The sequence below is a fragment of the Phacochoerus africanus genome, chromosome X (assembly GCF_016906955.1).
Source record: "Phacochoerus africanus isolate WHEZ1 chromosome X, ROS_Pafr_v1, whole genome shotgun sequence".
Taxonomy (NCBI): domain Eukaryota; kingdom Metazoa; phylum Chordata; class Mammalia; order Artiodactyla; family Suidae; genus Phacochoerus; species Phacochoerus africanus.
Window position 1 is genome coordinate 8,390,693 of NC_062560.1, and position 27,970 is coordinate 8,418,662.

Below are 27,970 nucleotides of genomic sequence, written 5' to 3' on the forward strand. Positions count from 1 at the left end.
TCCAGTCCCTTTCAGCATGTCTGTTAATGTCAATACGGCTTCATAATCAAATGATGCTAAGTTAAAAAGGATGCCTGGGAGTTCCCGTCGTGGCGCAGTGGTTAACGAATCTGACTAGGAACCATGAGGTTGCGGGTTCGATCCCTGCCCTTGCTCAGTGGGTTAACGATCCGGCGTTGCCGTGAGCTGTGGTGTAGGTTGCAGATGTGGCTCGGATCCCGCGTTGCTGTGGCTCTGGCGTAGGCCAGTGGCTACAGCTCTGATTGGACCCCTAGCCTGGGCACCTCCATATGCCACGGGAGCGGCCCAAAGAAATAGCAAAAAGACAAAAAAAATAAAAATAAAAATAAAAAGGATGCCTAATGTGAAGATTAAAAACAACAACGACAACAATAAAAAACAACTCAGCAAAATGATGTTTGGTGAGGACAAAGGCAAATTTACACCAAGTTCAAAGAATGACCATATAACCCTTCCAAGTGGCAGATGGGTGATCTGACAATGATAGAATGCATGTAAAAGGTTACAGGTGACTTTGGCGGTGATTGATGGAGACAATGACTTCACTCTTTCCTGAATCCAGGGCTCTGAATTTCAGCCCCAGCTAAGAGCTGAGATTTAAGTCAATACCAGCTTTGTGGGGGAGGCAGCACTATTTTGGGGACAGGGCACTTCCAAACATTCCAGGTGCATTTACATGGTCCTTTGTATTTTGGTTGATTACATCCAACCTCCCCCCCCCCCCCCCCGCCACCTTTGTTTGTCTTATTAGGGCCACACCATGGCATATGGAAGTTCCCAGGCTAGGGGTCAAATCGGAGCTGCAGCTGCAGGCTACAGCCACAGCCCCAGCCACGCCAGACTGTTAACCCGCTAAGCAAGGCCAGGGATGGAACCCGAGTCCTCACAGATACTAGTGGAGTTGTTACCGCTGAGCCATACACAACAGGAACTCCTTCCATCCACTTTTTATTTAAAAAATTTTTATGCACATCTGTAGCCTATGGAAGTTCCCAGACTAGGGATTGAATCTGAGCTGCACTTGCTAGCTACGCCTCTACGCTGGATCCTTCAACCTACTGTGTGGGGATGAGGACAAGACCAGTGGCCTCTGCAGTGACCAGAGCTGCTGCAGTAGGATTCTTATCCCAATCCACCACAGTGGGAACTCTACTTCTACCTTTTATTCAGTTTTTTATTTTTATTTTTATTTTTTGTCTTTTGTCTTTTTTTTTGTTGTTGTTGTTGCTATTTCTTGGGCCACTCCCGCGGCATATGGAGGTTCCCAGGCTAGGGGTGGAATCGGAGCTGTAGCCACCGGCCTACGCCAGAGCCACAGCAACGTGGGATCCGAGCCGCGTCTGCAACCTACACCACAGCTCACGGCAACGCCGGATCGTTAACCCACTGAGCAAGGGCAGGGATTGAACCCGCAACCTCATGGTTCCTAGTCGGATTCGTTAACCACTGCGCCACGACGGGAACTCCTCAGTTTTTTATTTTTGCTGCACCAGTGGCATATGGAAGTTTCCCGGGCCAGAGAATCAGATCCCAGCTGCAGCTTTGACCTGATCGGTAGGGAAATGCTGGATCCTTAACCCTTTGCACCACAGCAGGAACTCCCTCCTTCCACATTTTAAGTTGAACTTTTTATTTGGAGATTATTTTATTTATTATTTATTTATTTTTATTTTTATTTTATTTTTTGGTCTTTTTGCCATTGCTTGGGCCGCTCCTGTGACATGTAGAGGTTCCCAGGATAGGGGTCCAGTTGGAGCTGTAGCCACCAGCCTACGCCAGAGCCACAGCAACACAGGATCTGAGCCACGTCTGCGACCTACACCACAGTTCATGGAAACGCCAGATCCTTAACCCACTGAGCAAGGCCAGGGATCAAACCAGCAACCTCATGGTTCCTAGTCGGATTCGTTAACCACTGAGCCACGATGGGAACTCTGGAGATAATTTTAGATTCACATGTGTTTGTAAGAAATAAGAGTTCCCATTGCAGCACAGCAGAAACAAATCTGATTAGTATCTGTGAGGATGCGGGTTTGATCCCTGGCCTCACTCAATGGGTCAGGGATCTGGCATTGCTGTGAGCTATGGTGTAGGTTGCAGAAGACTCTTGGATCCCAAGTTGCTGTGGCTGTGGTGTAGGCCAGCAGTTGCAGCTTTGATTCCACCCTTAGCCTAGGAACTTCCATATGCCACAGGTAGAGTCCTAAAAAGCAAAAAGAAAAAAAAAGAAAAGAAAAAAAAAAGAAAAAGAAATGAGATTTCCTTTGTTTCCTGCATCCTACCTCTCCTAATGGTTAACATCTAAGGACATTGTATCACAACAAGGATATTAACGTTGATACAATCCACTAAGCTGATACATGCACCTCTGTGTCTGTGTGTATTTAGTTCTGAGCAATTTAAACAAATTGCCCAGGTTTGTGTGACCACCACAGAAAAGGCACACTTGATAGTGATTCTTTTTTTTTTTTTTTTTGCTTTTTTGGGCTGAATCGGGCACATGGAGGTTTCCAGGCTATGGGGGGTCGAATCTGAGCTACAGCTGCCGGCCTACACCACAGCCAGAGCAACTCCGGATCCAAGCCTTGTCTGTGACCTATACCACAGTTCACCAAAACACCGGATCTTTAACCCACTGAGGGAGGCCAGGTAGGGAACCTGAAACCTCATGGTTCCTAGTCAGGTTCACTTCTGGTGCGCCGCATCAGGAACTCCTTGATAGTGATTCTTATAGGCACCATCCTTAACTCCCCGTTTACAAAGAAAAAAAATCACCTCATTCCTCTAACTAGAGGCATTCTGGACACTGCAACTTGCAGTTGTTTATGGAGCATGACTGGTGCCCAGGGGACCTTGAGTTCTTATTTCATATGTCTGCATAAGATGCAAAAGATCAGCTGCGGAATGCAGACCCCTCACTTGAGCGATCAAGAAAGTGGGAATGCCACTGAGTCTTTGTCCTGGCTCTACAGTGGCCGAGCCCAGGGACCTCTGACTCTGTTCTTGGCTCTCCGGGCTTTGTCCTTGCCACCTCCTTCCAGCGTCAGCACCTGGATGGAAGCTTCCTTGTGAAATCAGATGTTCACCAGCATCCAGCTACGTAACTGTTACTACTTACATGTATATATATATGTAACATATATATTATTTATTTCATTAAGTCCTCGAGGTAAGATGCTACCAAAGTGAGAGCAGGGTTTGAACGCAGACTTTCCGGAGCTATAGGAAGAGCCAGCTGAGGCCATTCCTTATCCGGGCTGGGCGCTGTATGAGAGGTTTTGCGGGAGGATGGGCCGTCCTCATGGGAACAGGTCAAGTGCTGTTCTCCTCCTGCCCGGACTTACGAGCACCCTCCCGCCGGCCAGCGCTCTGGCCAGGCTGCGGGGCGCCCCTTCCCGTCTCTTGCGCTGCACCGCAGGACAGCGAGGGCGCGCAGAGGGCTCCCGGGACGGGCCGTCCCGATGCGGGGCGCTGAGAGGCCAGTCGGTCGGCGCGGGGACAGGCCGGCGGCAGTCGGGCGGGCGCGGGACCACGGCGGGCACTCCCGCGGCGCTTCCGGCCTCACCTGCGCGGCTGCCTGCCGCCCGCGGTCCGCGAGAACAAAGGCGGGGGCGCCGGGCGGCCGCGCGCTCCAAGATGGAGGGCGCCGGGGGCTCCGGCCGCAGCTCGCTCCGCCTCGGCCCGGCCCGTCCCGCGTGGGCGGTTCCGCCGCCTCACCTGCTGCGCTTCGGTCTCCCGGGCACGGGGCGGACGTGCCCCGAGGCTCCAAAGGCCGCCCAGCGCCCGAGCTGGAGGAAGGGTCGGACCTCGAGCCCCGGCCTCTGGCCGCCTTGTGGCGCAGCGGGTCGCGCCCCTCACCCGAGCGCGCGACGCCGGCCCCCCGACAACCTTCGGCCGACGCGGGTGCCCAGCGCGAGCTCCAGACCCTACTCCCGGCGCGCGGCGCGAGCTCCCGTGCGCGCCCCCAGCCTCCTAGCAACGGGGGGAGCCCCGGGCGCGCGCCCCCGGCCCTGGCGCCTCTTCCCACCCCCGGCCGCCGCGCCGGCCCCGGAGCGCGCGTCCTTCCCCGCCCCCCCACCTCCGGGCAACTGGCGGGCGCCCGAGCGCGCGCCCCGCCCTCTGCCCCCCGAGCGGCGCGGGCCCCCGAGCGCGCGCCGGGCCCCGCCGCTCCCCGCCCCCTCCCCACAGGCCCGCCCCCTCCGGGGCCCGCCCTCCCCGGCGCGCAGAGCGGCGCGTCCTCCCGGCTCCCTCCCTTCTCGCGGCCGGCACTTTCCTCCCAAGTTGCAGCGCAAGTTTGCCAGTGGCCGGCGGCGGAGGCGCCGGGAGCCTCCCTCGCCCTCGGCCGGCCCGGGTTTCCCGGAGTGCATGGGCGCGGGTCGGACGGCTCCGGGGGCTTGAGCGGCCGCGCCGCCTCCGTGCCCCGCGCCCCGCGCCATGGAGGGCGCCGAGCCCCGCGCGCAGCCCGAGCGCCTGGCGGAGGCCGAGGCGCGGGCGGCCGACGGCTGGCGCCTGGTGGAGGTGCAGCTGAGCGGCGGCGCCCCTTGGGGCTTCACCCTGAAGGGCGGCCGCGAGCATGGAGAGCCGTTGGTCATCACCAAGGTAAGGCGGGCGCGGGACCCCCAGGGTGACAGCCCGGACGTGGCCTGGGGGTGGGGGACTCCTCGGCGGTAGGAGCGCTGGAGGGGACGCCCGGAGCGCGTACACGAGCCCGGGACGCGCGTCTGCCTGGGTCACCTGCGAGGAGGTGGGCACTGGGACACCCATAGGTGTGTGGTCCGGGCGCCACCTCGGTCGCTCTGCGTTGTTTCTCAGTCCAGTTGGCTCCGAGCGCCGCGCAGAGTTTAAATGGCTCCTGTTCCGGGTCCCCTTCCCCTCCCCCTCCGAGAAGGGGCCTGGCAAGGTCCCCTGTCACTCCCGGTCTCGCCTGCGGCAGCCTCCACCTACGAGCCTGCTCAGAGGTCAGGGAGGAACAGCCCCACGTGCCGGGGGTGGACTGAGCCGTCCCCACTTGTTGGCCTCTGGAGGCCCTTGTTTCTGCACCCCTTGGACCTGCCACCCCCCACCCCCACCTTATCATGAGGAAGCCCTGACTAGCAGCTGCCGTGAGTCTAGCTTCTCGAGTCCCAAAGCCCATCAATATTTACTGACTCGGCTTCCAACCCTAGGTCCCCGGTGCTCTGGATATCTGCTAAGACACACTGAAACTTTTCAGCGTCGCTTTATAAAAGGGGGATTTGAGGTCCAATAATAGGTTCCTAATAAGTCTCATCAGGAATGTGGTTGCTGTGTGTGTGTGAGTGTGTGTAGGCAGTTACTTTAGAACTCTGAATGTTCTTGCCTAAAAACAGAAAACCCATCTTAAAATTTACCAGCCGAACTTGGATAAATTTATAAAAACACACAGACAACAAAAGGTTTTTTTTCCTTCTAGTTAAAACTGTCTATTGGTCAGTTTGTCTGGGGAGGTGTGGGCCGGGCCATTCCTGGGGACAAAGTTCCCTTTAAAATGCAAAAATTCTTGGCCCTCCGAAGCGTTTGAAGGTGGCTTAGTGGTTTTCTCTGCGTTCCTCCTTCCCCACAGCTGGAAGAAATAAAGGGACTCTCAACCTGGCCCACCTGGATTGAATTTGGGAGGTGGTGTGGCTTCGTGGTGTAGATAGCACACGAGACACCAAACTTCTCTATTCTTTACTTTCTCTCATTTTTGTGTTTATAAAACTAGAGACTTTGAGAGGAGGCCTGTTTAGATGAGCACTGAGTTTATGTTGAACTGGGGAAAGAGGCCGGCACTGTTATAAATTTCACTAACGTGCAACTCATTAATGAATTGGAGTCTTTGAAAAGGGGGGGAGGCAGCCATAGAAAGGCAGCCTTTCCTTGTGCGGGAAGGGCATTTCCTGCGTGTACGTATATTAAGACATTTTAGTTAGCCTGTGCCTTTTTTTTTTTTTTTCCTTTTCCTTTCTATTCTTTCTTTTTTTAACCTGAGACACATGGAAGTTTCTGAGCCAGGAATCGAATCTGCAGAAGCAGCGCCAGGATCTGCAGACAACGCCAGATCCTTAACCCACTGCGCCACAGTAAGAACTCTCTCTATTTCTTAATCTTTTCTTGCGCGCCAGCATCATGCTGAAGTTCTCAGGCTAGAGATCCGACCCATGCCCGCAATTGCGCCCCCAGTCACAGTGATGACAATGCCTGATCCTTAACCCGCTGCACCACCGGGGAACTCCTAGTGTCTTTCTCATACATGTTTTACAGGGCATTTCGGATGGTAAATGTTAAAAAGATATCAGGTAGGGAGTTCCCGTCGTGGCGCAGTGGTTAACGAATCCGACTAGGAACCATGAGGTTTCGGGTTCGATCCCTGCCCTTGCTCAGTGGGTTAACGATCCGGCGTTGCTGTGAGCTGTGGTGTAGGTCGCAGACGCGGCTCGGATCCCGCGTTGCTTTGGCTCTGGTGTAGGCTGGTGGCTACAGCTCCGATTCGACCCCTAGCCTGGGAACCTCCCATATGCCGCGGGAGCGGCCCAAGCAATGGCAAAAAGACAAAAAAAAAAAAAGATATCAGGTAAATTACCCAGACCTTTAGCCCTTATGTATTTCTTTTAAAAAAGGATACACAGGAGTTCCCATTGTGGCACAGCGGAAACAAATCCCACCAGGAACCATGAGGTTGCGGGTTCGATCCCTGGCCTTGCTCAGTGGGTTCAAGATCTGATGTTGCCGTGAGCTGTGGCTTAGGTCGCAGACACCGCTCAGATCTGGAGTTGCTGTTGCTGTGGTGCTGGCAGCTGTAGCTTCAATTAGACTCCTAGCTAGGAACCTCCATATGCTGAAAGTGTGGCCCTAAAAAGACAAAAACACAAAAAAGAAAAGGATACACACGTTTCAGCATGCCTTTATAGCAGACAGGGTAAGTTGCAACACTTTGTTTAGGGGGAAATCTTGCTTTTTTGGGCTTACACACAGTATAAGAAAGCTGGAAGAGACCTTGAACATTGAAATTCACTTGTCTTTTTCCTGGAAGCTGGAGAAAGGGACCCAGCAGGACCCCCTCCTTTCTGTGTACCCCCAAGTTCTGAAAAAACGCCTGTATTCTCATGGCTTCTCTGCTCCCTGTCCAAGAGGGCGCTTTTCTGGAAACTGAAGGAGGTGGGCAGTAAAACCTGGGCACGCACACCAGGGCCTCTTCAGGGCACAAGAGGCAGTTTGCCGCTGATCTGGCCTCTTGGTTGGTTCTCCTGGCAGTTGCTAGGGTTTTCCGGGAACGTTTTTGTGGCCAGCCTGGTAGCAATGTACAGGCTCTGCCTTTCCAGGTCGTGTTTCAGGATCTTGCGGACATAAAAATGCTTGTGATTCTTATCTGGGTTGCTTATACGTCCTTGCCTTAAACTGCTGCTTGGTTTTTATTGGTGCTTCAGTGTGCCTGGAGGCTTGTGATTTCTTTCTTTCTTTCTTTTTTTTTTTTTTGGCTGTGTCATGCAGCAGCTTGATGCGGGAATCTCAGTTCCCAGGTCAGGGATTGAACCCTGGGGGCAGTGGTGAAAGTGCCAAATCCTAACCACTAGGCCAGCAGGGAATTCCTGAGATTTGTGGTTGGTTGGGATGGAGGATTCAGGACCGTTTGGGATGTCTGCTAGATTTCTACACACTCTTAGATATAGGTGCACATGTGTGCTCGCACATGCAGACGTGTATTTCTTAACCACACGTTGTGTTGGCAGTATTTCACATACGTGTCTTTTCTCCTGGATTAAGTCATCACTGACACTTCCTTGCAGTCCAACAGCTGGCAATTAACTGTCGTATTATTAGAAAAGGATAAAGGAAAGCGTATCCATTATCACCACTTCGAGGATGGAAATTGTGGAGTTCCCTTGTGGGCTGGCATTTAAGGATCCAGCATTGTCTCTGCTGTGGCTCAGTTTCCATCCATGGCCTGGGAACTTCAGCATGCTGCAAGTGCAGCCAAAAAAAAAAAAAAAAAAAGGTAATTGTTGGAATGGAGACATGGAGACAGGACAATTGTTTCACCACCAGGATTGATTGATTGATTTTTTATTTATTTTGCTTTTTAAGGCCGTACCTGTGGATTATGGAAGTTTCCAGGCTAGGGGTTCAACTGGAGCTGCAGCTGCAGGCCTGCGCCACAGTCACAGCAACATGGGATCCAGGCCACGTCTATGAGCTATACCACAGCTCATGGCAACGCTGGATCCTTAACCCACTGAGCAAGACCACAGATTGAACCCAAGTCCTCACAGATACTAGTTGGCTTCGTGACCCCTGAGCCATGACGGGGAACTTCCCACCACCAGGATTTATATTAATCCAGTCTTTAGAGCTCATTGGAGTTCCCAGGTGGCTCAGTGGGTTAGGGATCTGGTGTTATTGCTGCTGTGGCTCTGATTACTACTGTGGTGTGGGATTGATCCCTGGCCTGGGAACTTCCACATGCTGGGCAAGAAGAAAAATCTTGAGGGCTCACTAAGTAATAGTTATTCTAGTAGTTTTTTTTTTTTTTTTGCATTTAAAAAACCTTATTATACATTAGATCCCCGGGATGTTAGACCATTCATTTCTAAGTGACTCTGACTTGGAAGAAACTTGATCTTGTGTAAGAGGACATAGTCTTTTTCCAGTGGTCAGTGGCATGTTTAAAAGCCTCATAGTAAAAAAAAAAAAAAAAAGAGGGGGGGGAGTTCCCATCGTGGCACAGTGGTTAATGAATCCGACTAGGAACCATGAGGTTGCGGGTTCGGTCCCTGCCCTTTGCTCAGTGGGTTAACGATCCGGCGTTGCCGTGAGCGGTGGTGTAGGTTGCAGACGCGGCTCAGATCCCGTGTTGCTGTGGCTCTGGCGTAGGCCGGCGGCTACAGCTCTGATTTGACCCCTAGCCTGGGAACCTCCATATGCCACAGGAACAGCCCTAGAAATGGCAAAACCAAAAAAAAAAAAAAAAAAACTTCATAGTGATGACAAGAACAAGGCTGGGTCAGTCCCTCATCTCCTGGTGGAATCTGGTAGCCCAGGTTACAGATAAAATGGCTCAGAGAAATTCAGGGACTTGGAGAACAGACTTGTGGTTGCCGAGGGGGAGGGAGTGGGAATCGGGGGTTCATAGATGCAAACTGTTGCCTTTAGAGTGGATGCGCAATGAGATCCTGCTGTGTAGCACCGGGAACTGTATCCAGTCCCTTATGATGGAGCAGGATGGACGATCCTGTGAGAAAAAGAATGTATATATATGTGTGTGCCTGGGTCCCTGGGCTGTACTGTAGAAATGGACAGAACACTGTAAACTAGTTAAAATGGAAAAAATAGCAATCATTTAAAAAAAGAGAGAAGAAAACAGAACAGCTGAGACATCAAGGGGGGAAGGTGCAGTGGTGTGCCCTGGGTCCCAAACCCGGCAAGTCCTGAGAAGGGCCCTGAGGACCAGGTGTTGACCTGACCCTTAACGTGCCTGCCTTCCCTTCCGTCAGAGCCACCTGCTTTGGTCTAGCATCACTTAGGTGCCACATGCAGTAACTTGGTCCCTCCCAGTAGATGAGCACCTGTCAGCCTTGGCAGTGCCTGTATTCTGAGCTGGATCATTCTCTACTCTCGGGGTGTCTTGTGCATTGCGGAGTGTTGAGCAGGACCCCTGGCCTTTACCTACTGGCACCCCCACCCCCAGGTGTGACAACCAAAGTCTACAGACACTGCCAGATGTCACCTGGGCACAGAATCACCCTTGCTAGATTACCTCTCTGTTGCTTTTGCTTTGAGAGGCTCTAAGCTTTGAAACCGCCTGCTTAGTTCTTCCTTTGGAGTTACTGGCCTGTAGGGTGGCCAGCGAGGCCCCTGGTGTGGCCAGCGTTGGCGTGGAGGGCTGTTTTCTTCCTAAGCGCTGGCCCTGATAATAGGCTTTATTTACATAGTGAACCTCAAACAAATACTTGCTTCATCTGCATTTTTGTCGCTGGAAAAAAGGAAATGGAAGCAGGAACTCCCTAGTGCCGAGTTTTATGGGCATTCAGCAGGGCTGCTGGGTCAGGACCAAAGGACTGCCTTTTCCCTGCATCTGGCTTGAAGGGAAAGGGATGCTGACTTTCTCTGAGTGGCATTCTTGGGCTTTGGTGGGGGCTTGTGTGTTTGTGTGTGTGTGTGTTTTTATTTTTTAAGAAATTTTATTATGGGTGATTTACAGTGTTGTGTCACTTTCTGCTCCCCAGCGAAGTGACCCGGTTGTACATGTGCGTTCTTTTTCTTGCCATCCTGCGCCCTCATGCGTGATTAGATACCGTTCCCTGGGCTCCACCGCAGGCCTTCTTGGAATTTGAAGGGCACGTGTGATGTCCCGCTAAAGGTGACGATGGGATTCGTAGGCACTCATTCCATTTACACAGACTCGGAGCGACGTTTTCCTAGGGCTAGAAAATACACAAAGCCCTGCTGTTTTCCAGGCTGCTGCCGGAGAAGGCGCAGAAACAATTCCCTAAGAAATGGCAAGGACTTTGATTTGTTAGTATGTCGGGGACGGTGGTTTTTTTGTTTTTTTTTTTATGATTTTCCTTTTTTCCATTATAGTTGGTTTACAGTGTTCTGTCAGTTTTCTACTGTACAGTGAAGCGACCCGTCACACATACATATATACCTTCTTTTTCTCCCCTTAGCCTCCATCCTGCTCCATCACAAGTGACTAGATCTAGATAGAGTTCCCTGTGCTACACAGCAGGATCTCATTGCTGATCCACTCCAAATGCAAAAGTTTGCGTCTACTAAGCCCACCCAGATCCCCAGGCCATCCCACTCCCTCCCCCTTGACTGCCCTTCGATGCAGGGCCTCTCAGGAGCTGTGTGAGCTGGTACCATGTTGTTACAGGGTCCTGCCGAGGGTACATCTTCCCCCACCTGCTCGGCAAGTGGCAGACTTTGGTGGGGGCGGGGAGGGCCTGATTGCTAAAAGGTCCTTGGAGGGGCTAGAATTCCCCCAGAGACTGTCTGTCAGGGATTCTTTAGGAAGCTTTTGGTTGGCCAGCTGAGTGTCACAGGTCCCCTGCGGGCTCAGGAATGTTTGTTAGCGGGAAGGAATGAAGCCCAAGCCCCTCCTTTTCACTAGTTCTTAGGACCCCCCTCCCCCCAGCCCCCCAGCTTCCCTCCAAGAATGCCAGAGCTTTAGCTGGGAGCTCCAGAGACACTGTAATTGGGGCCGGCTCCCTTGGGAACACACTGGTTTTCAGGTTGCCTCTGGGGAACAGACCCATCCTTGGAGGGAGGGCACTGGGGCTCGGGGTGTCCCCGCCTGATGCACCCTCTCCTGGGCCTTCAGATCAGCCAGTGTTTTGCTGGATGCTGTGACGCTAAGTCCTTAAATGTCCTTCCCAGTTGGAGTGCTAGAGGCTGGGTGGATGGGCGTCAGGGGACTGGGGAGGGGGGCGCACAGCCAGGGGGCAAGTGCCCTCTGTCACCCGTTACAGCTCCTGACAGTGAAGGTTCAGGGCACAGACTGGCCATTGGTAGGGGCTGGGGTGGGCACCTTCTGTAGTGGTCAGAAAAGCGGCTCCGCGCTGAGTCACGGTCAGTGGTGACCCAGCAGCCCTGCTCAGGACGCGTCGTCCTGACATCCTAGTATTTGCCGCCTCGTATTTGCTGGGATTCTCTCTAAAGGTTTGGAAAAAGAGAGTCTGTTGAACTCAGCAGTGGACTGGGGACCCATGGACGGAAGCCTCTCTGGGTTCTGCTCCAGTTGATGCTGAAGCGCAGGGCCGCCCCAGCCCCAGCCCTGAGGAACCCTGCCGCTTTCCCAGGGGTCCCCGGGTGAGGGCCGGGGCTCCCCTGCTGCTGTGGGTACTGCTGTGGCCCCTGTAGCTTCTGGGCGCCTCACGGCCAGTTGCAGTTTTCTGATGGTTCAGAAAATTACCGGAAAGTAATTCTGAAGACTCACTTGCATTTAAAAATCAGGAGTATTTTTTTTTTTTTTTTTTTTTTTTGAAGAATGGGTTTTCTTGCCTGTGCTGAAACACCTTGTCAGCGGGTCGGCTTGCCTTGCCAACTGGCATTCAAATAGATCTTTATTACCCCGTCCCAGCCGGCGCCTGGCCCAGCCCTGCGGTTCTCGGCGCTGGTCCTCCAGTAGGTGTGTGTTGGGTGTGGGGGCGGGACGTCGGGCCAAAAGCCTCAAGTCCCATCAGACACACTCTCTGCGGCCCGAGCTTGGAGGTGCACCTGGTGGAGCGCTCTTCCTCTCCTGGAAATGAATTGTGCGTGACTCACATCCATAAACCCACAGGCGTCTACAGTGCGAAAAGCTCTCAACTTAAGCTGTGCATCCCACTCCTGGACCGTGATGGATTTGCTCTTCCTGGTTCAGTTATGAGTGTCTCTTTAACATGTCCCAACACTGATCTTTTGAAAACAGAAAGAAGGAAAGAAAGAAAACGAGTTTGCCTGAGAGCTGCATGCGGAAGAGAATGAGCCTGAAAGGCTCATAAAATGAGTTTGTTTTCACCCTGTCCTAGGGAGCTGGGATTCTTTCTTCACTCACCTTTCTGTGGCTCGGCTAAAGATGCTGGGCTCCTAGCTTGGAAAGGGCCGGTTTTTCTGCGGGGACAGCCTTCTGGCCTTGTTCTCCGGCCACACTTGTTTTGGGTGAGCATGCAAATACACTTGGATTCGTGGATGTCTTTGGGGGCTCTGTGGGGCTTTTCCTCTTGTACGCCACGCACAGTGTAAACAGTTGACAGGGTAATTTAAGGATTCAAAGGCTGAGCAGACTTTTTTACGCGGCCAACACGGTGGCCCGGCGCGGGGCCATCCTTTGCGGAGAAGGGCTGCAGGCCGCGGCTCTGCCAAGCTGAGGCTTCCACCCACGGGAGGGCTTTTGAAAGAGCTCCGGTTGCATGTTGCTCTTTTGGTCAAAACCTTGCCAGTGTTCCAACACAGGGAGGGTGAATTTTGGAAGAAATGTTTTCCTGTTACCTTTTGGGAGCAGATATTTGTACGGCGCTGTGGCTGGAGAAGCCCGTGGCGTTGAACCCCTGTGTACGTTAAGGCCTGTCTTGGGGGGAACCTGTCTTAGGAGAATAACATAGCATTAAAAAAAAAAAGTAATTGGACTGACCTTGTTAGAGGTTCCAGCAAATCAGGTTGCTGTGAAAAGCCAGGATGTTCTGAAGCACAAAGCAAAAGGAACGGCAACCTTGTCGTTTCTCCTTCGTGGGGGGAGAGGGACAAAATGTTAGTGTATCTTTTGGAGTTTAGTTTTCATTGTTATCCAAGTGGCACTTGCACAGTTTAATCAAATAGTTCTTCAAGGCTGCTTAGAAGACGGGCAGCTCCCGCCGTCATTTCCTTTTCCCTAGAGAAGCAGTGGAGACTTTTCAGCCGAGGTCTTTCAGCATTTGCTTATATTCTGTCTTGCTGCTACTTTTGTTTGTTCCGTTTCAAGGGCGGCCATGGGCTTCCCACTCTCAAAGCCTGGGATTCAGGCTGTTGTTCACACGCACCTCCCTTCTTTCTACCAGCGATGCAGGCCCCTCTCCTGGGCCCCTGTTTTTCCCTCGTAACTACATGGAGATTTTGGTTAGAAGAGGGTTTTTCAGCCTAGCACCGTTTGACATTTGGGGCCAAGTCCTTCTCTGTGGTGGGGGCTGCCCTGTGCACTGTGAGGTAAGAGCAGTATCGCTGAGTCTCCCCACTAGATGCAGGACAGACGCCTCCGCCCCTGTAGTTGAGGGGATCAGAACACGTCTTTCGGAGTTCCCGTCGAGGCACGGTGGTCACGAACCCAACTAGTATCCATGAAGATTCGGGTTTAATCCCTGGCCTCGCTCAGTGGGTCGGGGATCTGGCCATTACCATGAGCTGTGGTGTAGGTCACAGACATGGCTCAGATCCTGAGTTGCTGTGGCTGTGGCGCAGGCTGACAGCTGCAGCTCTGATTCATCCTCTAGCCTGGGAGCTTCCACGTGCTGCAGGTGTGGTCCTAAAAAGACTGAAAAACTAAAATCTCCTGATGCTGCCACATGTCCCCTGGGGGACAGAAATTGCCCTCTTTGGAACGCACTGGGTTAGCAGTGTTGAGATGTGATTTTGAGTGTCAGTGCTGTCACTCCTGAGCCTGGTGGTACAAACTCTGATTTTTCCTGCACATGTTTTAGAGTCACCAAGGTTAATGATAGGTTTTCTTTCTTTGCCTCATTTTCTTTTTTTTTTTTTTTGTCTTTTTGCCATTTCTTGGGCCACTCTCGCGGCATATGAAGGTTCCCAGGCTAGGGGTCTAATTGGAGCCGTAGCCACCAGCCTACGCCAGAGCCACAGCAACTCGGGATCCGAGCCGTGTCTGCGACCTACACCACAACTCATGGCAACGCCAGATCTTTAACCCACTGAGCAAGGGAAGGGATCGAACCCGAAGCCTCATGGTTCCTAGTCGGATTCGTTAACCACTGCGCCACCATGGGAACTCCCTTTGCCTCATTTTCTATGCACTTACCATGGATACATCCCCCAAATCTTTGCCAGGTGTGAAAAATATTTTCCTATATATAGACAACACAGGGCATAGACTTTTGAGACCTTCTCTGTCTGAAAATGTCAAGATGTTGTCTTCACAGTAAGTAGATTGATTTGGGGTATAGAAGTCTGGGCTGGAGATGATTTTCGCAATGCACTTTCTTTGCAGGCGGTGTTTCAAACCCTGCCTGTTGGGAAGATGGTAGACCTTTCATTGTCTTAATCCTTTCGGCTGCTCCAGTTTTTTTCTGTCTTATTTTTTATTTCTTTGTGTTTTTGTTCTTCTGGGAGATTTTGTGCAGCCTTATCTTGCAGTCCTTCCATTGAGGTTTTTTTTTTTTTTTATAGGCTTCTTTTAATGTTTAATTTTTTTGGCTACACCTGTGGAATGTGGACATTGTTGGGCCAAGGATGGAATCTAAGCCATAGCAGTAACAACACCAGAATCCTTAACCACTAGGCCAACAGGAAACTCCACCATTGAGTTTTAAATATGTGCTTTCAGTTTTTCTCATATTCCAAAGTGTTTTTTTTTTTCTGTTGTTGTTTGTTTGTTTGTTTATTTTGGCTTTTTAGGGCCACATGTGTGGCATATGGAGGTTCCCAGGCTAGGGGTCTAATTGGAGCTGCAGCTGCTGGCCTACACCACAGCCACAGCAACGCCAGATTCAAGACGTGTCTGCAACCTGCACCACAGCTCATGGCAACACTGGATCCTTAACCCACTGAACAAGGCCAGGGATTGAACTCACGTCCTCATGGATGCTAGTTGGATTTGTTACCACTGACCCATGACAGGAACTCCCTTTCACTGTTCTTGATTGTTCCTTTTTGATGTCATACTGATCTTGTTTCATGGTTCTTTTATATTTTGGGGATATTTAGCTGGTTTATTAAGCTGTTTTTCTTAAAGTCTTCTTTTGGAGTACCCTGGTGGAGCAGCAGGTTAAGGATGTGGCATTGTCACTGCTGTGATACAGATTCAGTGTTTGGCCCAGGAACTTCCACATGCCATGCGTGCAGGGCGCAGGGGGGCAGGGGTTGTCTTTCTGCCTAGATTCTGTTCCTGAGCTCCGCTGCCTTTAGTTTCTTTGGCTTGGCTTCTGTCTTCCCTGTTGGAGGCTCTCTTTGACTATTGGGTGGTCCTTTCACCTGCGGGTCTGTGAGCCTCGGCGGCCACAGTGCTCTCTGCAGGCTGGGTGCAGGTGGGTGAGTGATCTGGCCAGGCTGCTTCCCTGGAGATTCCTTAAAGGCTGTAACTTCAGTAGTTTCCTTGGGTCTGGTCCCATCCCTGGCAGATGGTCACTTTTTCTTCTGCTGAAACTAAGCTTCTGGTGCCTGGCAGATTTGAAAGTTGACACGAGGTTTGCCCCTGTAGAGGAGCCCCGCTCTGCTCAGTGAGGTGGGAGGGGTCATGTCTGCCCCATTCCAGCCTCGGTGCTTCCAGGTCCTTCCAGTTCGGGGGTGGGGGTGGGGGGTAGGTGGGGGGTGGGGTGGGGAGTCTTGCACACCTACCTGTGTCTTGCCTTCTGTCGTCAACCTTTTCTGATGCTTAATCCTTCTTGACCCTCGAGCTAGAATCATTCCCACGCTAGTATATTAACACAGGGATAAGATGAGGCCGGGAGGAGACCTTGCTCTTGTGGATTTAAATTCCGTCTCTCCCCCCCTTCCTCCCTTTCCTTAGTTCATCCTGCTTCCTTAAGAATTTGGGAAACTAGGGGCACAGTCTTGAAGGCATTAGCCCGCTGTGACCCCCTTTGCCTGGCAAAGCAATAAAGCTCTCTTTTTTCTCCTTCACGCCTCCACCCCCAAATAATTTAGGAAACCATAAAAGGTCATGTTAGTGGATTGAACCACCAGTTTACTATAGAAAGATGTCAAGTCAGATTTTGTATGGCAGCGTTTTAACATATGTCTCCTAGATTTTCTTAGTGATTTTGACAGTTTAATATTGAATTTGTAGAAAAGCATTTAATTCAAGTACACATCTGATGCCCCCTTAGTACCTCAGTTGTGCTACTTACAGCCCACTGGATCTGATTGCTTTTCCTCCTTTCCATCAAAAACTTTTTTTTTTGTCTTTTTAGGGCCACACCCGCAGCATATGGAGGTTCCCAGGCTAGAGGTTGAATGAGAGCTGTAGCTGCCGGCCTACACCACAGCCACAGCAATATGGGATCCGAGCCAAGTCTGCAACCTACACCACAGCTCACGGCAATGCGGATCCTTAACCCAATGAGCGAGGCCTGCATCCTCATGGATCCTAGTTGGGTTCGTTTACCACTGAGCCACGACGGGAACTCCTCCACAAAAACCTTTTTTTGAATAATACTGATTTTCTTTTGATAATGTTTTTGAAAGGTAGCTCTTTCAGGTCAATGTGATATTCAGAAGAATAGGATTTATTTTTTATTTTATTTTATTTTTGCTATTTTAGGGCCACACCCACAGCATATGGAGGTTCCCAGGGTAGGGGTTGAATTGGAGCTGTAGCTACTGGCCTACACCACAGCCACAGCGAGGCCAGATCCGAGCTGCATCTGCAACGTACACCACAGCTTATGGCAACACTGGATCCTTAACCCACTGAACGAGGCCAGGGATTGAACCTACATCCTCATGGATCCTAGTCGAGTTCCTGAACCACTGAGCCATGAAGGGAACTCCCAGAAGAATAGGATTTAAAAAAGAGGTTTGGGGGGGTTCCCGTTGTGGCTCAGCAGCGAGTCCAATTAGTATCCATGAGGATGCAGGTACGATCCCTGACCCCACTCAGTGGGTTAAGGATCTGGCGTTGCTGTGAGCTGTGGTGAAGGTCACAGACATGGCTTGGATCCAGTGTTGCTGTTTCTGTGGTGTAGGCCGGCAGCTGCAGCTCTGATTCGACCCCTAGCCTGGAAACTTGCATATACTGCACGTGTGGCCGTTTAAAAAAAAAAAAAAAAGAAAGAGGTTTGGAAAGTAAAAATAAGAGGCAAAGAAGGTTAAATATCCCATGACATCCACCTCCATGGTTTGTTCACTGGCAGTAGAAAATGTTTCAGGGCATGGAGCTGGACCCGTAGGCTTAGTAGAGATGTTATCTGAGTCTTCTCTTCCTTCTGGACACACTGCTGGACTCCATTTCCCAGCTTCCCTTGCAGCTGCAGGGGCCCCGTGACAGTTCTCCCTGGCCTCCTGCAAGTACAAGTGATGCGGGCCATCTATGGCCTGGGCTGCGTCCACTCTTCTGGTTGTCTGGAGTGAAGGCGGCCCAAGGCACAGCCTCACCAGCACGGGTCCCTGGGTCCCTGAATGTGCGGTTACCCTCCCAGGGGCACCAGTAAGAAATAAGCCTCTGTTGCGTTTGGGCCATTAGGCATGTCTTGGATGCTCTCAGAGTTCGACCCTTCTTACACTTGAGGTCCAGGCAGAAATCAAAGGCTTTCCTTGTAAGGAACAGACCTGGCTCTCAGAGACTGGCTGGGTGATGCTCCCTTTACAGCCACGCAGAGGGAATCAAGACTGACTCTGTAGAAAGAACCCCATTAACATGTAGCTTATGCCTGCACACGTATTACCCAAAATGAGACCTGCATGCTCAGAGGTCAGCTTCTTTTCCCCTCTTCACTTTTTCTTTCTTTCTTTTCTTTTTGCGTTTTCGGGCTGCACTTGCGGCATATGGAAGTTCCCAGGCTGGGGTCTAATCGGAGCTACAGTTGCCGGCCACAGCCACAGCCATGCCAGATCCGAGCCACGTCTGCGGCCCACACCATAGCTCACGGCAATGCCAGATCCTGAACCCACTGAGCGAGGCCGGGGATCGAACCCGCAACCTCATGGTTCCTAGTTGGATTCGTTTCTACCGCGCCACGACGGGAACTCCTGAATTGTCCTTTAATAATGGCACTTTGGTTAAAGCAGAAAGGGTTGCCCTGGAGGGTTACTCATTGAATCCTCATTAACTGGGCTGCCTCTGTCAGGTTAATTAATTATGATCTTGTACAGCGGACTCTTCTTCTCCCTAAGGGCTAGAACACAGACGCATGGAAGGAAGGAGACAAAGGAGAAAGGGTGAGGAAGGGGGTTGTGGCATGAGCTGGTCCCCAGAGGAAGATGGCATTGGTGTGGGGTTCACAGGCTTGGGGACAGGGGCTGAGCGGGGTGGGGGAGGGATGGTCGCTTCTGTTCCAGGTATTAGAATGCTTGGGGAAGGCGGGGAGGTGGCTGGGGGACACCAGGGGCCTGGAGGCCCTCCCTGACTGTCACAGGAGGTAAAGGGATTCTTGGCCTGTGGCCTGTGGCTTGGACATGCTGGAGCTGATGGAATTTTGCTGCTGCTGAAATTCTGCTTCTGTCTGTGTGTGAGTTCTGCTTCTGTGTGTAAATCTGTAAACAGGGATATTTGTGCTAATTGTACATGTGCTGGTCGGTTTGGAAGCATAGCGATACGGCTTTTTCCTGTTGCGGAAACGTGAAAACCATCTTGAAAAAATGGAAAGTAAGGGACAAGATGATCAGTAGCCTAAAACATGTAATTTATTTCTGGTAGTAGAGCTGTAGGGAATTTTCTCCCCTCTCTGTGGAGTTATTTGCTTGGTACCATGTAGATCTAATCATGAGTTGCTTGAAGGTAATTCTCTTAGGAATTACGTTGTCAACAGTCTTTGGAATCTGATGCTTGCTGAAAGGAAGCTTGGTTCTGTGTATGCCACTTGGAATTTAAAAATGATAGGTTTTCTTATCGTGGTGTATATTGAGTTTTCTCATTTAGTTTTCTCTAGGCAGGAGTATTAAAAAAAGAAAACCCTGGGAGTTCCCCCTGTGGCACAGTGGGATCAGTGGCATCGCTGGAGCTCTGGGATGCAGGTTCGATCCCTGGTCGGGTATCGGGTTAAGTGGGTTAAGGATCTGGTGTAGGTTGCAGCTGTGGTGAAAGTTGAATCTGCAGCTTAGATCTGATCCCTGGCGCAGGAACTCCATATGCCGTTGGGTGGCCAAAAAAATAAAATAAGAGAACTCTAACTTCTGGAAAGCTGAGTATGTCCCACTGATTAAAGATGTTGGTCCTTCGACCCCTAGCCTGGGAACCTCCATATGCCATGGGTGCAGCCCTAAAAAGACAAAAAAAAAAAAAAAAAAGAAGAATGCATATGTGTGTATAACTGGGTCACTTTGCTGTACAGCAGAAATTAACAGAACATTGTAAATCAACTATAAAATTAAAAAAATAAAGATGTTGGTTTTGAGTTCCCTTGTGACTCAGCAGGTTAAGGATCTGACATGGTCACTGCTGCAGTGAGAGTTCAATTCCTGGCCCAGGAACTTCTGCATGCTATGGGCGTTCCCCCCTCCCCCCTCCCCAGCTACCAAAAAAATAAAAACAACAACCCACGTCAGTCTTTAAAAACAACATGTGGAGTTCCCGTCGTGGCGCGGTGGTTAACGAATCCGACTAGGAACCATGAGGTTGCGGGTTCGATCCCTGCCCTTGCTCAGTGGGTCAAGGTTCTGGCGTTGCTGTGAGCTGTGGTGTAGGTCGCAGACGCGGCTCGGATCCTGCGTTGCTGTGGCTCTGGCGTAGGCTGGCAGCTACAACTCCGATTCGACCCCTAGCCCGGGAACCTCCATATGCCGCAGAAGCGGCCCAAGAAATGGCAAAAAGACAAAAAAAAAAAAAGTGCTTTTTTTTGGTATGTGCATTAAAAAAAAAAATGTTTTCATGGATGTTTAGATGCCCTGAATCTTGAATGAAAGTTTGGAAAGGAAACATCTGGACTTGAAAAGATAGGCCTGCTGTTGCTTGAATCCTCTTGATTTTGTGTTGATTTCACCACTGCGGTCTTGCGGAGTGGATGTCTTGCAGAGTGGATGCCGAGGCTGTGCGACTGGGGTGGGGGTGCCGTTTCCCTTCTCCCTCCCTGATTTCAAGAGCTGGGGTTGGTGTGTTTGTTTGTTTCTTTGTTTCTTGTTTTTGTTTGGAGAAAAGCAGAACCTTCTACCGTAGTGTGTCGTTTTACCCTCTAAGGCGAATTTACCCTCTTGGCTGGTTTTTGAGGCACCTGCCCGAGTGATCCTGGGCAGGAACCAGGTTTGCTTTTACAGAGCGCCATTCTCACATGCCCTGTGCTGTAACTGTCGGCCGGGGAAAGATGCGTCACTCTTGCAGAGATCTTTCTCTTTCTGACTGTTGCGAGCGTGGCCTGTACCGGCTCTTTCTCTTTGGTGCCTGCTGCATCTTGGTGTGTCCTGGGGCCCCCCTTTCTCTCTCCTCTCCGTCTAGGTGGTCTCGTGCGCTTCCTCCAGGCGGGCTGCTCTGCCCGGCCCTGGTCTTCGGCGTGCTGCAGCGGCAGCTCCTTCCTGTCCCTCACTTTCCGTCATTTTCCTGCACTCCGGGCTCGTGGACAGGCTTATCCCCCCATGCCGGGGTCGTCCTGGATGCCTCTCTCTTCTTGACCTTCCACAGCCAGCCCATCACCTGGTCCTTGGAGCCTAAATGTCTTGTAGGGGTAGCTGCTCTTTCACCCCTGGGGTCCCTAAGTTATCTTTCTCTGGGTTGGTAGTGGGCTGTCACTTGCGTCCCCTCTGCCCTCCCCGGATGCTGGCCTCCACCCTCAACCCTGCAGGGGCTGGGATGTGCTTTTTTTTTTTTTAAGGACTTCTCAGGCTCTTGCTGGTGAGGCCCCAGCAGCTAGCTGCTCGCATTGCCCCTTAGCTGTGCACAGGGGTTCTTGCCTTTCGGCTCGTGTGTGTCCCCAGCCTTCCCTTCCGTTGGCCCCCCTGCCCCCCAGCTGACCAAGGAAGGACCTCCGCTGTTCCTGGAGAGCGAGGTGGTGAAGCTGCTGGCAGATGTGCCCCAGGTGTGCTGGGTGGGGTGGGCAGGTGCTGGGTGGGGAAGGAAGACCCCCAAGTGAGTCCTGGTCCGGCCTCCCTACCAGCAGAAAGTGGAGCCATCTCGGTGGTGGCGGTGGTGGTGGCGGCACAGTCCTGAGAGCCCCTTTTCCACATTGGTGCGGCTGATGCCGCATGTCCCGGAAGGGTGCTCACGCAATTAAAGGAAGCCCGGTGGGGTCTTTGCGAGGGAGCGGGTGTGCAGGCTGTCCTGGGTCCCCTCCCCTGCTCTCCTGGGCTGCCTTTGCCTGTCTTTGCTGCCTCCGAAGTCCCTTTTTAGCCAGAGGTCAGTCACAGGCAGGTAGAGGCGGGGGTGGCCCAGGGGGTGTAGAGCAGACAGAGACCCTGACTCCTGAGCGGCCTGGGGGTAGGCCCACCTGAGCACCCGTGGCCCCGGGCTGGTCAGGAACAGACCCACACAGCGGCCCCGCCCCGCTTCCTTGCTGTCCTTGCCTCCGACAGCCTGCTGACCCCCGGGTCTCTGCGCGTTTCTTCTAGTTACGCCCCCTTCCTGATGAGACGTGCCCTGAGCAGTGTGGGAAGAGCCCATTCCATTGCCCGGGATGGCTAGAGAGGGTGCAGGGCGGGCCTGCCTGAATTCTCTTTCCTTGAGTGTTGAACCTGTTTTTTCTTCTTTTTGGGCCGTCCTGTGGCCTGCGGAGTTCCCAGGCCAGGGATCGAATCCCAGCCACAGTTTGAGTGCCACAGCTGTGGCAACACCGGATCCTTAACCCACTGTGCCGGGTGGGGGGTGGGGGAGTCAAACCTACGTCCCAGTGCTTCAGAGATGCTGCTGACCCCATTGTGCCACAGCGGGAACTCCGAGCATCGACACATTTTAAAAACTGCGATGTAACTCGCAGACTGTGAAAGGCCCCAGTGTAAGCTGTGTAGTTGAGTGGTTTTTGAGCATGCTCGGCTGTGCAGCTGTCCCTCCGTCTAATGCTGTCCAAATGAGGAATGTTTCTGTCATCGGAGTTCCCACTGTGGGTTAAGAATCAGACTGTAGCAGCTGGGGTTGCTTTGGGGTGTGGGTTCGATGCATGTTCTATTTCTGGCCTATGCAGTAGGTTAAAGGATCTGGCATTGCCGTAGCTGAAGCTCGGATTCAGTCCCTGGCCTGGGAACTTACATATACCACTGGTGTGGCCATAAAAAAATTTTTAAAACGATGACTATTTCCGTCACCACCCCCCACAGTGTGCCCCTTCGCAGTCACTTCCCATTCCTGTGGCCCCCGCCCGGCAACCAGTAATCAACCACTAATCCCCTGTCTTCCTTCCTTCCTGCCTGCCTTCCTTCTCATGCAGAAGCTTGATATGGGATCTTAGTTCTCAGACTAGGGATTGAACTTGGGCTGCAGCAGTGAAAGTGCTGTGTCCTAACCACCAGACCACCAGGGAACTCTCCCCACCAATCTCCTTTCTGTCTCCATGGGTTTGCCTCTTCTGGACATATCATCTCACTGGAAGTGCACAACATGTGGGCTTTTGTGTTGGATTCGTTCACTCAGTATCATGTTTTCGAGGTCATGCATGTTTGTGTATGTCTGGAGTCATTCCTTTTTACGACTGAGTAATATTCCGCCAAGTGGGTAGAACACCTTTTGTTGGCCCATTCTTCAGCTGGTGGATGTCTGGTTGTTTCCACCTTTTGACTCTTAGGAATAATGCTCCCGTGGATATTCACACATGCACATAGTTGTCTTTGTGTGGACATATGTTTTTGATTCCCTTGGGTATTTTCCTTGTATTCTGAGCTTTCACTCACCCATCCAGGTGTGATAGCTCTGACTCCCTGAGCACAGGGCATTCTACCTCTGATAAATCTGAAGAAGAGGATTGGTCATTCTGGCTTTGAGGCTGTTTAAGCACATTTAAAACTGACAATTTTGAAACCCTGAAATCTTTAAAAATCTTAAGAACATTTTTCAAAATGCATGGGATTTTTGTCTTAATGTCACAGAGGGGGTGTGGACCTCGGCTTGGACAGATGCGGTCTGCCTCTCACCTCAGTCCTCCCAACACCCCAGACACAGTGTGTGTCAGTGCTCAGTGTCAGCTTCATTCTTAAGGACAGTGGCTACATTTTTAAAGCCTTGCTGCTGGCTGCTGCAGCTTGCTTTTGTGCATCTCCAAACAGCCCTTTGAGGCAGACACCCGGGTTTTCGCCGTTAGGAAGATGAGGGTAGAGATTTGCCAAAAGGGGGAACTGCACTACTCACTGGCCACCCAGCAGAGTCTGCTCAGAGGGGGGAGACTGCAGGCTGTGGGCTGAGTGCCTGGGCAGTGCAGACAGGCCTTGTTGGAAGGACATTGTCCTTTCCTCTTGATCGCCTGCTGACCTCCCTTCTTCTGTGGAGCATGGCCTTGACCCCTCTGTGGGGTGATTCTGAGATGTAGACACCGAGCAAGGTCACTCCGTGGCCAAGGGCCATAACAGCTTAGCCAGGCATCACCCCCGACCCCTTGGGAAATGAGCTGCTCTGGTTTCCCGTCCCCTCTCTTTGCTTTCTCCAGGGACACGTCTTTCAGTGAAAATGAAAACCTCCATGTCTCAAACCTTTCTGGGTGTCTCATGAACCCCAAATGAATCCCTCAACGAACGTACCCTTTCCAGGCGTGGGGAACCTTGTTAATGATCACTGCAGAACATTGTGGAGTTGATCAAGTTTCCGTGGAATCTTTCTTTGTACCCGTTGTTCTTGAACAAGCCTGCTGGGAGGGTTGACCAGGGCTGTTGATGTTTCAGATGGGAAACCAGGGACCCAAGGTCATAGGAGGTGTGCGGGACAGCTAGGGCTCCAGCCAGGGCCTCTGAGTGCAGAAGTGCGTGTGACTTAAAAAACAAACAAAGAAAACTTCCTTAAGATAATTTTTTTTTTCTTCTTTGGCCACACCTGCGGCATCTGGAAGTTCCCAGGCCTGGGATCAAATCTGAGCCATGGCTGTGACCTTTGCCACAGCTGTGGCAATGCCAGATCTTTAACCCACTGCACGTCGAACCTGCGCCACTGCAGAGACAATGCTGGGTCCTAACTTTGCTGCTCCACAGCAGGAACTCCAAGATAAACTTTTATTTTTTTATTTCTTAGTTATTTTTTGCCTTTTAGGGCCACACCCACAGCACATGGAGGTTCCCAGTCAGATTCTAGCTGCATCTGATATATATAGATTTACGTATGTATTTTTTTGTCTTTTGTCTTTTTTTTTTTTTTTTTTAGGGCTGCACCCTCAGCATATGGAGGTTCCCAGGCTAGGGGTTGGATCGGAGCTGTAGCTGCCGGCCTACGCCACGGCCACAGCAGCGCCAGATCCGAGCTGCATCTGTGCCCTACACCACAGCTCACAGCAATGCCGGATCCTCAACCCGCTGAGTGAGGCCAGGGATTGAACCTGCAACCTCATGGTTCCTAGTCGGATTTGCTTCTACTGCGCCACTACGGCAACTCCAAGATAAAGTTTTAAAGTGTAAAAATCCTCAAGGTTTTATAAAATTACATGTCCCCCCATTCTCTGAAATTCATATGAACTATCAGAAGTCACAACTCGGCAATAAACCTGCTCAAATTTCTAATATTTGGGTGACCTTCTGTAAACTAGAGGTCAGGAAACTTTCTCCGCAGAAGACGAGAGTCAGTATCTTTGGCTCTGTGGACCGACCTCTGCTGTTGTGGCACGAAAACAGCCACAGGCGACAGGAAAAGGCAGGGAATTGCTGCCCCATCAGGCAGCGGTTTTCACAGCGCGGTCCCCAGACCAGCAGCATCACTGTCACCTGGGAACTTGTTAGAGAGGTAGCGGCTTGGCCCCACTCCAGACCTACCGAACTCCAAGCTGGGGGTTGGACAGGAGCGGTCCAGGTGATGCTGGCCCTGGCTCCAGTTTGAGAATGGCTGCTTTGGGAAGGTGTGACCCCTCTGCCACTTGCAACAGAATTGAAAGCGCACGCCTGTCCACTGTGGTACAGTGGGATCGGCAGCGTCTCTGCTGCAGCCCAGATCTGATCCTTGGCTTGGGAAGTGCAGACCCCCTGAATCAAGGTCGTTGGTGCCCAGGCATCTGTATCTTCACAAGGGTCCCAAGATGATTCTAAGCCCATGAAATAAGAACCATTTTTGAAAGCAGCGCTTCTCTGTGGAGGAGATGGCAGAGGTGTCGGGGGACTTTGCAAACCTCAGCTGGAACTTGCATGGGAGGGCGGTTAGAGAGAGGGGGTGATGTTTTAGGGCAGGCGGGGCTGAGCTTGTGTTACCTTATTATGAACTCCGCTTGGAGTCCCTGGCTCCAGAAGTTCTCCTGACTCCTCCTGTGTATCCCAAAGCCAGGAGCTTCTGGAATTGACACGAAGCCCTTCTGCTTCCAGCTGTCACACACCTCATTTCCTAATGCGTGTTTAGTGTTGGACATGAAAACAGGTCAAGAACTACCATATGATTGCTTCATTATCGGATGTCCAGTGCAGGCAAATGCACAGACAGGGAGCGGGCTGGCGGCTGCCGCGGGGAGGAATGGGGTGATGACATGTGCGGAATTAGCGCTGATGGTTGCATAGCGCTGAGCGTACGAAAAAGCACGGGATTTACTCTTTAAAGGGGAGGATTTTATGGTATGTGGGTGTGGGTTATAGCTCAGTGAAGCTGTTACGTAACGTAAGGAAATGAGTCAAGATGTTCAGCCTTGTCCTTGAATTGCCAAGGCCGCACCAAGACGAGGTTGACCAGAAGGCCCTGCCTAGGTCTTGTCCTCTGGGCAGACCCTCCCCTGTCACAGGAACTGCTCTGCTGGTGCAGGGTTGACCCCCCGGGCGGACAGCCTGGGGAGAGTCACCAGAGCTGACAGCTGGCAGTCTCCCTGGGCTGGAGCAGCCCCCCTCTTCCCAACGCTGTTCTGCAGGTTAGAGGAAGGGCAGGAGGCTGTGCTGGGTGAGGTGGGCCCGGTGGGCCCGGTGAGCCTGGGGGAGGGCTTTAAGCAGGAGGTCACAGCGGGTCTCTCTGCAGCAGAGGGCAAATGGGCACGGGGCTGTGGGGAGGAACCGAAGCTTCAGGCTCCCTGTGCTGATAGAGAAAAGGCAGAGGACCTCAGTGGTACAGAGGCAGGGTAGGGCCCACCTGGGGCTTGGCTGGAGGATGCTGGAGATGGCCCTGATCTAGGTATGTGGCTGCAGATGCTGTTCACCTCTCTCCATCGTGCCTGGTGGAGCCCCAGGGCTGGACGGGATGGGAGTCCCAGCTCCTCTGTGCAGGTGGCAATTCCAGAAAGCTCCGGGGAGGGAGCAGGTGTGTCCGGGGCAGACCCAGCCCTTCCTCTTTGTTCAGGTGTGGTTGGGGTGACGGGCATGTGCTGTCTCAACATGCTGGCACAGGGTCACGTGGAGCAGGTGTGCTCGGACACCTCCCCACAGGCCTCTGTTCCTTCCCCAGGGCTCCCGACAGACCCTTGGCTTGCGTGACCGCTGTGTTGTCCGTGCTTCGTCCTCACGGCTTCTCAAGGAAAGGAATCTGTTGGGAGAAACTCCCTTTGAGAGTAATAATTATTGAAAAGCAGTTGCCTCGTTAAACCATTTGAGACACTTTGACGTAACTTTTCTCCTTTTTATGAAACTGGAGTCAAAATAAGGATGTCGCACACAAAATGAAGGGTAGGTATTGGTGGGGCTTCTCTGGAAGAGAAACTTAGAGGCATTTTCCTTTTCTTGCAGCCAGGGAGTTCTCTGGTGGCACAGTGGGTTGTCACTACAGCGGCTTGGGTTGCTGCCGTGGCGCGCGTTTTGATCTCTGGCCCGGGAGCTTCCGTGGGTATGTCCAAAAAGAAAAAAAATGCAGCCAGGGATTCCTGGCAAGGATCATAGGTCACAGTTATGATTTCAGGAGCTCTAGAAATGATGACATAGCTGAAGGGTCCCTTGTCCCTGTTAGTAACAAAGGAAGTCAGAAGGGCTTCAGTTCTCTCTGTAGACATGTGTTCATTGTTTAAGGGATTGCAGACCATGGGTAGAAATGACCTCTGTGTGGAATAGAAAAGAAAGTAATATAGGGGAGTTCCCGCTGAGGCTCCGCGGTAGGTAATGCATCCGACTAGGATCCATGGGGCCGAGGGTTCGGTCCCTGGCCTCTCTCAGTGGGTTAAGGATCCAGCGTTGCTGGGAGCTGTGGTGTAGGTCGCAGATGGGGCTCGGATCCCGCATGGCTGTGGCTGTGCTGTAGGTCCACAGCTGTAGCTCTGATTCAGCTCCTAGCCTGGGAACCTCCATATGCTGCAGGTACAGCCCTAAAAAGACAAAAAAAAAAAAAAGAGAAAGTAATGTAAAATTTCAGTTTAATTGGGAGGGACAGTAAATACTGTACAGCCCTGGTTCTGAGCGGCCTGCCCTCTGGGGACCCAGCTGCAGTCCTGAAGGTGAAGGCCAGACGTCCCTTGTCACCTAGCCCCAGGCTGTATGTAGTCCAATAGAAACAATATGAATCCCCATGAAACGGGAACTCACCGCATGGGTCACCTCTTCTGCACAGATTCATCACCATTCTGGTTACGTGCTTGCTGCCAGATTAATTGCCCTCTGGAATAAATATTGA

At 51.9% G+C, this 27,970-nt stretch overlaps 1 protein-coding gene across 1 annotated transcript in view; it reads left to right on the forward strand.

Moving 5' to 3' along the window:
• The first annotated feature begins 4,275 nt into the window (after positions 1-4,275).
• SHROOM2 (shroom family member 2) overlaps positions 4,276-27,970 on the forward strand; it is a 151,359-nt gene continuing 127,664 nt past the window's right edge. Inside the window, 1 exon segment of the mRNA XM_047765116.1 lies at positions 4,276-4,620. Coding sequence (XP_047621072.1) covers positions 4,456-4,620 — 165 coding nt within the window. The 5' untranslated portion in view covers positions 4,276-4,455.